This window comes from Lepeophtheirus salmonis, unplaced genomic scaffold, assembly GCF_016086655.4.
Source record: "Lepeophtheirus salmonis unplaced genomic scaffold, UVic_Lsal_1.4 unplaced_contig_451_pilon, whole genome shotgun sequence".
Lineage (NCBI taxonomy): Eukaryota > Metazoa > Arthropoda > Copepoda > Siphonostomatoida > Caligidae > Lepeophtheirus > Lepeophtheirus salmonis.
In genome coordinates, this window is record NW_027294375.1 from 33,509 (window position 1) to 47,763 (window position 14,255).

The window sequence follows — 14,255 nt, forward strand, 5'->3', positions numbered from 1 at the left end:
GAGGAAAATTGCAGGCAGGTAATTTCCCCTCTTTGGAAATTTACCCCCAGGATAATTGACCTTAGAGTAAAGTTGCTCACCTGAAAATTAACCTTTTTGGAAAATTGCTTGCTGGAAATTTTCCTCTATGGAAATTTCCAGCATCAAATATGCCCAAAAATATATAATAAAACAAAAATACAAAGAAGCATTTATTGTAAACTATACTCGGAGCGGGGTAAAAACTACGTCCGCCGCCTTTGAGACAGTCGGCAATATTTGGTTTTAAATAACCCCTCCAACACTTCATAGGCCCCTAAAAACCCATCCAAATAATCCTTATTATACTACAGACAATGGGCTCCACAAAGGACTCCTGAACAATATAGGGATTCAAAACCCGCCGTCGACACTTCATAGACCCTATGGGCCCCTCTAAATAACCCTTATTATACCTCTAACAATGGGGATCCCTCAGGGACCGTAGGAAGTTATTGGGGTACAAAATCTACTACATACACTTTGTAGAGCCCTAGGGACTCCACCAAATAACCATAAATATACCCCAGACAATCAGGATCCGCCAGTGGCTGAAAAACAATATAGAGGTTCAAAAACCCGCTGACGTTTCATAGGTTCCTAAGGAGTCCTCCAAACACTATATTTGAGTTCCACCGAGGACTAAAGGTGTCTCTATACAACCGACGACGATTAATAGACTCTCAAATAAACCAAAAAACCTTCATCCAAAATATAATCCAGAATATTTAATTTTTATTCGCTTACAGTTAAATAATGGTATTGAGTTTTTTCTCTGCTATGAGTATAATTTGCATTGAAGGCTTCCTTTTATGTGTGTTTTATTATATATTTGGGCGCATATTTCCTGCTGGCAATTTTCATACTGGCAATTTTCCACTGAGGGTAATTTTCTGGTTTGCAACTTTCCTCTGAGGGCAACTTTCCTTCGGGGAAATTTCCAGACAGCAAATTTCACGACGGCAATTTTCCTGCAGGCAATTTTCCGAGGGGATCTTTCCGGAGGTTTTTTTTTTCAGCAGACAATTTTTCTAGTACCTAAAAAGACTTAAACTTATCTTAAATAAATTGAACATCTACATGCTCGAACGCCCTGGACCCTATCCTAGTTTTTACTAGAAGAAACTACTGTTAGACAAACACCTTGCATGTCATTTGAAGCGTAAACCCCTTTGCAGGCCATTCAATAGTTGTTATTTGTAAATCTAAATAGAACTTAACTTGCAACTGCACAAATCCGGACCTGTGTTTTTTGATGAGATGAAAATCCGGAAACTCTTCAGATATATCCTTGAAGAGAAAGGACCAAAGCCAGATTGAGGAAATCGAAGAAAAATCCCTTTAACTGGATCATCCATCTCAAGGGAGCAGATTCAACGCCTTTATAGCAAAGGAGATTCCAAAATTGCAACAGTGAAAAAAATGATTTTAATGTACTTTCAATATTTCAAATATAATTAGTATCTGCTTTATCATAATTTGTAGGGTACACAGTATTATATAGTGACATTAATTTTTATTATTTGTTACAAAGTATAACGTCGTTATCGTTACATTGAAATAGTAAACATTGTTAAGATAATTTATTTAAGTACTTTAACGTTTGTTTGTAATAGTTTGTAGGTTAAATAAGATTGGGTAAAGAAAAACAAAAACAAAATACGGAAAAACCATTATATTTATACTAAATTTTGTTAAAAGTTATGTGCAGAGAATCAGACAAATTTTTAATGACAAATGATACGATATACAAGTAATAAAGACATCTAGATACTAGCTTATATAATTATCCATATGGATTATACATCACAAACTCCACCTTATAAAAGGAATTGATATTAATGTGATTGAAATAAGTTATTTCTGCGTTTTATACAGGGTAGGGCACCAAAATGTGACCTGTTAATCTCATTACTATGAAAGGTTTATTGGTTATTTTTTGATATTCTGTTTCCGCCGACCTTTTTACATAAACAAACTCTAATAATCATTTCATCATATTGAAAAAGTAACAAGCAAAAAGGCAGAACATCTCAGATCTCTTAGATACTGAAGTTGATGTGACGAAGATTATCAACATTGTTAAGTGTTCTAGGAGCCTAGTTTTAACTTCACCAAGATGAAATAATAATTTTAAAAAATGGAGAAGAATCCTCCAGGATGTGAGGAAGTGGAGGTTATAATTTAAAGAGGGATTCAATGTTCTTGTTAAGTTTGGAGAAGGAGATGGAAGAATACCTTACAATGTCGATGAATCACATAGCCAAGGGACTTCTTTGTGGATCCTAGGACCATTAGGAGGACTATAAAGTCTGTATTAGGGAGAAATGTTATCGTACAATTATTAGTAAATAATGGATAATAACAAGAAAGAAGAGAGAGGACACACAACAACTGTTTTTCTTTTTTACTCTCAAAACAGTCATTTATTTGACCAATCATGCCCACCCCTAAATAAATATAGTGCTCCCTGATGTAAGTCATATACATATTTTTGATATAAAAGAAACAATAATGTGTTGTATTAATGACAAATTGCATGATTAAAATACCGATGTTACTGTAACGTATATCATCACGCATTTACGTATTTGTTAAGATATGAATGAAATATAAAGTTTTGTTTATTAAAATCAATTTTAAGTGTTTATATTAGTAAGTGATTTTAAGACTAAAATACTCGTCAGTCATTCACTATTAGTAGCCTTTAATTCTATTTAATTATATTTATACTTAATATTTATTTAAAAAAATTAAATTAGTCAATAAAGATCATAAAAAAATTATTAACGGGTATTTAAAAAAAAAATATTTTAAATCATGAAACATGTGTGAATAACAAATATATATGAGTCGGTAACATAGCTGTAGATCTGATTTGACCTTATCTGATATCTCTATCCTTTTTTTTTCTTTTTATCCACTCTTTCCCTTGAGTCCTTTACTTTATATAATACTATCAATTACAAATGAAAAGACCAGCTAAAAATACACCAGATTTACATTATTGGCTATGACGTATGTCTGAGGTTCATTTGATCTTTTCACATTATGAAAAGACGAAGAAAAAAAAGAGAAAAATTAGATAATGTTCATTTATAAATAGCAATAAACCACTTGAATGAAACTATTGTACTCTCATTGACTTATAACTTTGAAGAAGATATTGATTGATCCCTTTAATAAACAGTATATTGATTATCCCCTTTGTTCAATAAATAATCAATTAACACTATACAGGTATATTATTACCTAACCTACTTTGAAGTATTATCAAAGTATTGATTTGTTTCAGATGCGGATTTCATGTAGATGAGGAACAAGGTATGTGCATCGAATAGTCCTAGTTCAATTCATGTATCATTAGATTTATCTTTTTCTGAGAATATAAATGTAATGGGGAGGAATCATTTCTCCTCCTGCAAATCGGACTTTTCTACTCAGATACAGTTAACATCAAAAACTACTTCCATATTAAGAAATTACCGTATAACTTTATATGCAAAAAACAAACAAACAAACATACAAATAAACTTGTACATATATTGTATTAAGAGATATTTTTGCAGTTCAGCAATCAACACCTCGAGGCATATATTTCATGATTGTCAAAGAGTCTCCCATATTGTAGCTTTGACAATCTGGGTTACTACAAAGAGCGTATAGGACTTCAATCTCATTAGATGAGTGGCTGGTTAATGTCTTCTCCCAGAAATAAAAACCACCTTAAACCAGAAGCAGTTATAATTAAAGTTTTATTAGTGCTTCGCGCGGTCAGGTCTTGCAATTCAAACATATAAACTCATAGGGAAGTCAATTTCCAATTGTGACACTTTTAGGGAAGACAGGCTCTCGTTGAGTTCGTATGACGCTTAACGACGGACCAGGGAGTATCCTAGAGGTTCGAGATGGCTCTTCTTCGTTACTATTGTATTAAATAAATAAACCAGATTCCGGCTTTGTGACGTCACCTTGATCGATACTGCGTCATATATGTAGTATATACATAGTCCCAGAGCCTTATAAATAAGTAGAGCCACGTCAGCTGCTATCCGCTTAGACAATAGCTGACTTCTCCAGGCGTTGATGCTGCGGCCCAAAACATTCAAAATTTAATACATTATTTTAGGTATAAAACTCTACAAAGGTTTTGTTAAAATACCCCAAGTATGCCTTCTTTTCATGCCGTGGACTGCAAGAATCGTTCTAGAGCTGAGAGGATTATACTTTTTTCATTCCAGTAAAATAAAAAATTATCATTTAAGTAATTATTTCCTTTTTTTATACTAATTAAGCTCAATAAAATTATTTTTTAGTATTCAAGTTCTTTTTGAGGGATTTGATATCTGTCACAAGGGGGCGCTGAAATCGTGTGACGTAACTCTTCCTATAGGGCTCTGCATAGTCCATACTGAAGGATATATTGGGGAAAAGGAAAAGAATGAGTGAGGATCTACATATAGAGAAATGTGGAAACAAGCCTTCAAAAAACCTGTTTTTATGTTGACACATATGCTTTATTTATTTTTTTAGGATTGTTTTTCATTCATTTTTCAAATCCTACTATATTACTTCTAATTACTTCTATATCCCGGCATTTTAAGTCAAATTTTCAATAATGTAATAATTACTTTCTTACTCTGAATAAATCAATATCACCTTCTCATTCAATAACATATATTGTATTAAAAACTGCCAAAATAAATATACATTAATATTGAAGCCCCTGAACATATTCTTACCTCAAGGATATACAGAAAATAACTTTTTCTCGACAACAGTAAGTCATGACATAAATAACATACTATTAAAAAGTTACTTGCTAAAAAAGTTCCAATAATAGATAAGTTTTTGAATGAGAGCAAATTACTAACTTTAAGCATGATTAAAGATTTAAAGAAAAAAATGGTATAACGAATTCCTTATACAACAATATTTATATAACCATAACTATTTGTCTCATATGTCTACTGGGTGCATTCAAGTATTTGTTTTGACATCAATGACATAAATTAAAACAGTATGCCTAAAAATGTTGTTTAAGAACAGTACATTCTAGTTCATCAATAAACTCTTAAACTTTATTCGTAGAGTAAAGAAGAATGTGTTGTGATATATTTAGTATTATTGAAATCATTTTCTTTCTTATTTTTAACAATTATAATCTATAGAATTGCAATAATAAAAATACACATTTATATTATCTCAAGTATTTAAATAGAAATTACGATTTTGTAGTTGAATAGGTTTATCTTATATTCAAATAATGAATATTTTTTAATATTCATTTTTTCGGGAAATACATGAATGAATGAAGAAGTTTTCATTTCTCAAACTAAAACGCTCTACTGTACAAAATAACAACTTGTAAATGGGCTAGAGGGGTTGTAGTGTTCCCAAATTAAGCAGTTGTTACTTTTTACAAAAAAAAAAAAAAATATTTGGAATTTTTTTCCAAAAAATTTAATTTTCTGTGAACAACTATGGATTTATGATTTTTTTTTCTACAAATAGTTTAATATTTGAAAATTTTTTTCAAAAATTTTATAGTTAATCTTAAATTTTTGAATTTTTTGAGAGTACCAATAGATTTTTGACTTTTTTTTCTTTCAAAGAATTTAATTTTTTGAGAACAGCTTGGATTTTTTGGGGAAAAAAATCAAGAAAAATTAATTTTTTGAATAACACTTTGGATTTTCAAAACTTTTCCCAAAAATAAAAACATTTGTAATTTTTTTTTTAATTAAAAAAAACGGGGACTGATACATACTTAACGCAAAGTTAACTTAAAGTTGTTCAGAATCCACCAAACTAATTATATAACATGGAAATAAGGAGAACATATATTGAATACGAATTATATAAAAGGGAATTAGGAAGATGATTAGCGAGTTAGTCTTAGTATGGATCTTCATTTTGGATGAAAAAGGAACACATTTCTAATTATAATGGTCAATGAGATGGACGAACATCACACATTTAATTATATTCTGGAGTTATTTAAAGTATTAAATCTTTTTGGGTACTCATTCATAGACAGAGGTTTTGTTACAGAATCTTAATTACAAGTCTTTGTTGGACTCAAAGTAGAAGTGAGGATTGGCATTGGAGTACTTCCAGTCAATCCCCTTGTTTATTTTCTAGTACTCCTTTGTCACAGCTGATTGTAGCTGATCTCCTCCAAAACATATGTATATAATATTTTATCTCTTATGATATAATCCTTTTTTTAGTTAATTAAAATTATCCTCATTTTTTTTGTAACCATTTTTCAAAAAGAAACAGCTGAAAACAATTTAAAAATTCTTTCTAACTATGGAATTAGTATTCAGCAACTGGTTATGAAGATTATAATAAAATAATATTGACATAAATATTTATCATTATAGTATTTCCAACTTTTCACCCTTTGTGGTAAAAGTCTATATGTATCCCACTAGGTGAGGAGGTACTACAACAGGGAGAAGTAGACGGGGTGTTGCCGCCTTCAAAAGCTTTTTTTTTTTTTCTGTCTTGGATATTCATGTATAAAAGTCGAGGCATCTACTGATATATTCATCTAGTTTGACACTGACCAACAAACGAAGAAACAACACAAAAATGAAGGTAAATTCTAACATTTGAATCTCCATGATTTCTCTAATATTATGAAAATATCTATATATTTTATTTATCTCCAGGTTTTTATTACAATTTCAACACTTTTGGCAGTTGTGTCTGCTGACCAATCTAGCCATCAAACCATCCAACATGGCCATTCTGCTCCCTCTCACACCTCCCTCCACAAACCTCATGGTTCTCATCGTCACGCTGTTCATGTTCCAGTCCACCAATCACCACCTTATCACTCCTCTCCCATCCTTCACAAGCCAGCTCCCTACCATTCAGCCCCTATTGTCCACCAACCTGCTCCTTACCACCCAGCTCCCGCTCACAAGTCTCCCTATCACGCTGAATCCTACGACACCCCTGCAGTCTACCAATACGGATATGCCGTCGCTGATGACTATGCAGGAACCAACTTTGCGCAAAACGAAAACAGAGACGGATACTCCACCGCGGGTGAATACAGAGTTGGTCTTCCCGATGGTCGTACTCAAATTGTCAACTACAACGTTGCAGATGCTTACTCTGGATATGTCGCTGATGTCAAATACGAGGGACAAGCTCACTACGATACCTACAAACCCGTTCACAAGCACGCTCCCTACCATCCTACCCCTGCTCCTTATACCTCTTAAACAACGAGGATATTAATTTAGTTATAAATGACAGAGGTATATTTATTTATTTTGAAAATAAATGAGAAATGAATTTTTATTACAACCATAATTTTGTGACTTAATTTCATTTTCAAATCTCTCTAAATGTTGAGGGAAAAGTAGGGGGGATATTTATGATGTCATCTCAATAGAATAGCAGCTATCAGAGAAAAGTAATCAACGTAAGTCCCACTGTTTTCGATCTTCAATTATACTTTGAGTCCAGAAAGGGCGTATATCTATAATTTATCCACAAATATTCACCCTTACGCTACGTCGTTTATGAACACACATTGAATATATATGTGATTTCTCCTCAAACTGCGTTAGAAAGTTTAAAAACAACAACCAATGTTCAGGTTTCCAATAACAACTAAACTAGTAAATAAATTCCTTTGGACTTGTATAAGTATTTGTTCAAATACTTCACATATTAATTACCAATTCAATAATATGTTTATGAAGATATCAATTTAAATTTTAAATTATTATTACAAAAAAATATTATATGATTGGACGGATCTGTTCTATAGTTTTACCAGAAAAAAAGATATGCTTAATCTTTTTCGTCAACGATGAAGCTCCTATTCTTTTTTTTTTTTTTTTGGATCTAACTTTTTCAAAAATTTGCTTAAAATTATAGGATTTGGTTAAATTTACAGGCAATACACCTTTAAAAACTAAACCTCCTATTTTCAAAAAAGTGATATAATAATTTTATCTTGTTGAGATAAACATTTTATCAAAACCAGTTTTAAATATTTTAGATACAAAAATATGGCCCAACAGGGGCGTCCGCAGGGGGTGGGCAGAGGAACTTCCCTCTTAAATGAAGAAATTTTAGCTTTTTTATTAGGAAATTTAATATTAATATATTTAGTTATAAATTCGTTTAATGTGCCCATCTCCAAAGCAACAAAAAAGTTATCTAAGTACAAATTATATACCAAAAGATGTAAGTTTATTAAGTATAAAAAAGAAAAATTACTCATCTGGGAAACAAGGGAATAAAAAATTAGGTAGAATTCTATGAAAGACCGTAATAGGTTTTTTGAGAGGGAATGTCTCCTATCTATAACACCAGGAATTTGACAAGTCTTTGACCACCTACATATATGACCACGATTTCAATGGTGTTGTGCAGTTCCAATCAAAATTTTCCATTTATATTTGCTAAAGCTGGACTTTTTAACTAACAAAAAGTGGTCTAGCAGGGGCATTCGCAAGATGATATATATATATTTTTGTAAAATATATAAATCTATATTATTTAAAATAGTTTCTAACAAAAATTCAATATTTTTTTAATTATTGTAACCGTTCATGGCTATAGGGCGTAGACAAATGCAATTTGTTGTCAAACTATTGCCAGGTATAATCTTTAAGTAGGTTCAAACAATTGTAAGCATAAATAAGTATGTTATATTAAAATTGAGTGAGTCTAAACCAGACCAACGAGGAGTAATTGAGACAAAAACAAAACAAAACAAAATGTGTTGGAACTGTACACAGTCCTCTACTGAAATTAGGAGGTCATATCTGACCTCCTAATTGAGAATATAAGCATGAAGTCGAATATTGATTATAGTGAAAAATTATTGAATTACATTTGTGGGAAACTCAAGAACTTTAGGTTGATACAAAAACATATAGATGATAAATCATTTACCGACTTTTCCAAAGCTCATAGGAAAGTTAAACAAACCTAGTTAACCATCTGATATAAATTTTAAGTGTTACTTTTTTATTCTAGTCATTTATTTCGACAAACAGCAATAGTCAAAGCCCATAACTAGGGCAGGGGGTGACAAACTATGGCACACGATCAACTGCTGGCACGCGGAGGCATATTTACTAGCATTCGCAAATCAGAACTTATTCCTCTAGCTTGTGGTTGCCTTCTTAAATTATGGTTGATAATGGTAGAGTCGTTGATTAGAAATGTTGAAGACGACACTCCATGTCTCATGTCTCCATGGTGGGGTGTTGATTCATGAAAATGAGAGAATTAAGTTTTCAGCACTCTGGATATAAATAAAGAAAAATTTCGGCAATATAACTATAAAATTGAAACTTCTGAATCCCTTTATAAATTGAGAATATATATTTAAAAAAAGTCATTGTCAAATAGCTAAAGAGATAAAAAAAAACACCCTTTTAAAGACTCAATCTTTACAAACGTCATTTTTTGATTAAAATACAACAAAAGATCGAATTAACAGGTCACCCTAAAAAATAGTTATGGCTGGAAATAAAAATTATTTTTTCTAGAGTGCTTAAAAGATACTTTTGCATTCGAAAATGTGTGCTAAAATTGAATTTGATTCAAGGAACCTCCTCCTATTATAAGGGCCGATATATAATTAGTATTTATAAAATATAAAAATTACAGAAGTGAACACTCATTTTGTACAAATGAATGCAAGCCATAAAATGAATTAATCAATGAGCACAGAATTTAAAATTGATCTCAGTTTTTCTTTCAGTCATCCGAATTAGGAAATATCTGGAATCATAATAATTTGGGACTATGACGGTTCAGAGTCCTTTTGTTAACCTTAAAACCATCTTTTTTCTCCTTTGTATGTATATAATTTTTAGTGTTGGGTTTCGGTCTTGAAATCCTAGACTGGCCTGAGACCGTTGTATTTTTTGTTGTACCGAATTAGTTCTTGATAAGTAGATATGGACCGGTCTTATATAAAAATTCACTTCAGATCGGTCCAAAGGAAAATATCAGTTTAGTTTGGTCCAAAAAAAAATCGGTCATTCTAGACAGATTTTACAGATAAATTGTTTATAACATGACATCATATTTTTTTCAAGTACAATGACGTTATACAAAGTTTAAACAGGGATAGCTCGGATTAATTTTGATCCTCTTATATGAAACCAGTATTTGTTCTAGAACTGATCGTGCACTTTCGAGAGTTTTTTTGAAAAAAATGAATGACAGATGATCTAAAAAAAAAAGAAGTTCTCTCATGATATATATGACCGAAAAAAATTGGTCCATACATTGAGAACAAATCAAAATGGGTCTACAAAATCAGTCGACGGTCTGAGATCGCGGTCTGGACCGAAAAATCGGTCTAGAAAAATCACTTAAGACCGAACCAAAAAAAAAAATAAAAAAAATTGGGTACTGGACCAAGTCTTTACACTAATAAGTATATTGAATATTTATTCCCCAAATTAAAAGTAGGATTAATAAATCAAATAAAAAAAAACCAAAGAACCCTTTTACATCAGGTTTATTAATCCTATTTTTCATTTGAGGATTATCATATTCAATATAAGTGGAAAAAAAATTGTCGTAGAGAAAAGAAAAAAGAAGGAACTAAAAATCGATAGAGGACACCTTTAATTCCCCAACAAAATCATAAAGGTATGAAATCCCAGATATTATCCAATCTATAACATAAGCAATGCTTGAAATTGTCAATATATATTTTTGTGAGGTAGATGGTTATGTGATCAGAGAGTCTCATTTCGTGGAAGAGTTTGTTTAAGGGTTTATTGAGGTGGGGGGGTGTAGATTTATGAAGGAAAAGTGAGCACAAAAGTCAATGAAGGGTTACGGCTTTTGAGACTTACTCTAACTGATCAATTTCCAAATTTCGAATTACCTTCATTATTATATAATTAAAAATAGTGTTTCATTTCGATCTGGAAATCCTAAACTGGTCAAAGACCGTTATATTTTTTGTTGAACTAATTCGCTCTAACAGAAAAAAAAAAAAAAAAACCAGGTATCATACTTTGGTGTAGACCGGCCCAAAAGGACCGTTCGGCCTAGTTCCATATCAAAATATGACATCATATGTATTTTCAAGTAAAGTGACGTCATACAAAGTATAAACAGAGATAGCTCCGATGAAAATAAATCTTGCCGTCTTTCGCAGAATACAAAATTCTGAATTCCAGCATCTATTAAGATGGATGATCAAGTTAGACATATCTTAAGTCAATTCCCTCTCCCGTCCTATGACCCTAACTCTTGGAAAACATAAAAGTCCACTTACACTGATTCTTAATTCCTATTACTTATACGACTTATTACGTATTACTCAACTGATTTGCTTTTATAGTTGAATGAATAGATTTAAATTAAAGGTATACAGTATGGCTCTAGAAAATATTTTGCTAACAGATGAAGAGGCCTCCCAAGGGTCAGAAATAGTACAACTGCTCATTACACACTATATCGTATTCGTAAATATGGAACTAAGGCAGTATATCAACTGACCCTTTAAACCGATGTTGGACAATTTAAAGAGAAGTTCCCTATGAGGGACTTTATCAACGGCCTTGCTGAAATCAAAGTATATTAAAATACAGTCAAGACTACGGTAAAGAAATTAGATTCAAGATACTATTTTTATGAAAATATAATTATTAAATTGATATAACAAAATTGGCTATATCTAATGCTTTAAATAATCATATTTATAATGAGGATTCCCCTTGACCAAAAGTCTTGGGATTATGAGACTATTGGGACAACGGTTAAAAAAGTATATACAGTCGACATATTTGAAGTATACACAATACAAGAGAAATACACTCATTACAACCTGGGAAAGTAGACGGGGTGTTGCCGCCTTCAAAAGGTTTTTTTTCTGTCTTGGATATTCATGTATAAAAGTCGGGGCATCTACTGATATATTCATCTAGTTTGACACTGACCAACAAACGAAGAAACAACACAAAAATGAAGGTAAATTCTAACATTTGAATCTCCATGATTTCTCTAATATTATGAAAATATCTATATATTTTATTTATCTCCAGGTTTTTATTACAATTTCAACACTTTTGGCAGTTGTGTCTGCTGACCAATCTAGCCATCAAACCATCCAACATGGCCATTCTGCTCCCTCTCACACCTCCCTCCACAAACCTCATGGTTCCCATCGTCATGCTGTTCATGCTCCAGTCCACCAATCACCACCTTATCACTCCTCTCCCATCCTTCACAAGCCAGCTCCCTACCATTCAGTCCCTATTGTCCACCAACCTGCTCCTTACCACCCAGCTCCCGCTCACAAGTCTCCCTATCACGCTGAATCCTACGACACCCCTGCCGTCTACCAATACGGATATGCCGTCGCTGATGACTATGCAGGAACCAACTTTGCTCAAAACGAAAACAGAGACGGATACTCCACCGCGGGTGAATACAGAGTTGGTCTTCCCGATGGTCGTACTCAAATTGTCAACTACAACGTTGCGGATGCTTACTCTGGATATGTCGCTGATGTCAAATACGAGGGACAAGCTCACTACGATACCTACAAACCCGTTCACAAGCACGCTTCCTACCATCCTACCCCTGCTCCTTATCACTCTTAAACAACGAGGATATTAATTTAGTTATAAATGACAGAGTTATATTTATTTATTTTGAAAATAAATGAGAAATGAATTTTTATTACAACCATAATTTTGTGACTTAATTTCTTATTTTAACCCGTATAAACTATTGAAGCAATAGCTAGTCAGGATTTGGTTAACACAATTTGAAATATGTACTTTTCTTTTGATAATTTTTTCACCAATTTTTTTTACTGAATATTAATGTCTCGCTGAAATGTTGTAATTCTGTATATAAAAGAACATTTTATATAAATTCATACCACAAATGGTGTGTGGCAAAATTTAACTTTTTGACCCTCTTTTATTTGGAATGCGCCTTGAGAATTTTACAAAACGTCAAGATTGGGGTGTTGGACATTCTTGGCATCATACACAACTAAAATTTGAAATACTCAAAACATTCCACTTTTTTTAAAGAAAATGATAAGATACTTTTCTACATTACTAATGATTTAATAATTATGTATTTAAAGAAGATATAATCAACAACATTACTAGTGATGATTAATTATAAATTTGCAATTTGATGATAATGTAGTGAGAGTCATTGGGCTGTTTGGTCAGAACCATAACAGCCCAATGATTCAATGTTGACCATTAATAAAATGTGCATTATTTATAACGCTAGAATTCTAATCAATACGTATAATTTCTTAATCAAATTGGATTTAGTTTTGGTTGAATATTTCAATGATGTTAAAAAAACCTGAACCTACAGAAAAAAAGTCTGGACTATTTTTTTGTAGGATATAAAGAACATGTTTAATCTTTCGACTCGTTTTTCAAAATTAAGTTTGAATATGGATTAGGATTACAGAATATTAATTTCTTGATTTTTTTTAAATATTCATTTAATTTGTCAGATGGAGTTGCACTGATTAAGTATAAATAAACTTAATAGTATTATATTTCCTCCATCTGACGTAAGAACCTTCCTTAAAGTCCATATACAAGAAGTATTTTTCTTTTTAGAGGAAGGATCGAGACGATAATCTACACAAATTGATTTCAAGAGAATAATTTCTCCCGAGTGCGTTTTCGATTTATTCATTGCTTGATTCAAGTCACTAATGTTGAAGTTAAAAATTGAAATATCGAATGATCAAATTCATGGCTTATGTCCTAATAAATGCTATATACATTACTAATTTTTGTTAGTAACAAAAAAAAATAGAGGCTCTTAAGGGTATAATTAAGTAGTTTTGTTTTTTTTTCGTCAAAAGAAAGTAATTGGGGAATTTCATGTCAAGTGTAAACACTCTAACAACATCATCATCACCTATTTTAATAACTTTTTTGATGAGGATGTTCATCCCACCAAAGGAACACTTTGTCTGAAAATGTAGACTTATGCGAGGACCTATTTTGGAGTTCTTCAAAGTTTGGACTTTTACAAAAGGATACTCAAAATTCAGTAGAATATAACTCCCCTCAGAAAAATATTTGCTTTAAAATACTCACAAGAGCACTTACATACATTAATCCAACTTTTATTAAAAAAATAATATTTGTACAAAAAAAAATACCATTTAAACATTATTTCGAAAGAAGTAAATCGGTACTTCAGCCAAGTTTTAAGTTTGATTTTGTCAATTT

The 14,255-nt window shown here is 31.8% G+C and overlaps 2 protein-coding genes across 2 annotated transcripts; both read left to right on the forward strand.

The window, feature by feature from the left end:
- Positions 1 to 6,570: 6,570 nt before the first annotated feature.
- On the forward strand, positions 6,571 to 7,288 carry LOC121131339 (uncharacterized). The gene is made up of 2 exons (XM_040726819.2): positions 6,571 to 6,624; positions 6,699 to 7,288. The coding sequence occupies exons 1-2, from the start codon at positions 6,619 to 6,621 to the stop codon at positions 7,257 to 7,259; spliced, it is 567 nt and encodes a 188-aa protein (XP_040582753.1). The 5' UTR covers positions 6,571 to 6,618; the 3' UTR covers positions 7,260 to 7,288.
- A 4,624-nt stretch (positions 7,289 to 11,912) lies between these two features.
- Positions 11,913 to 12,726, forward strand: LOC121131332 (uncharacterized). Its single transcript, XM_040726810.2, has 2 exons — positions 11,913 to 12,000; positions 12,075 to 12,726. Exons 1-2 carry the CDS (start codon positions 11,995 to 11,997, stop codon positions 12,633 to 12,635), a joined length of 567 nt encoding a protein of 188 aa, XP_040582744.1. The 5' UTR covers positions 11,913 to 11,994; the 3' UTR covers positions 12,636 to 12,726.
- Positions 12,727 to 14,255: the final 1,529 nt, after the last annotated feature.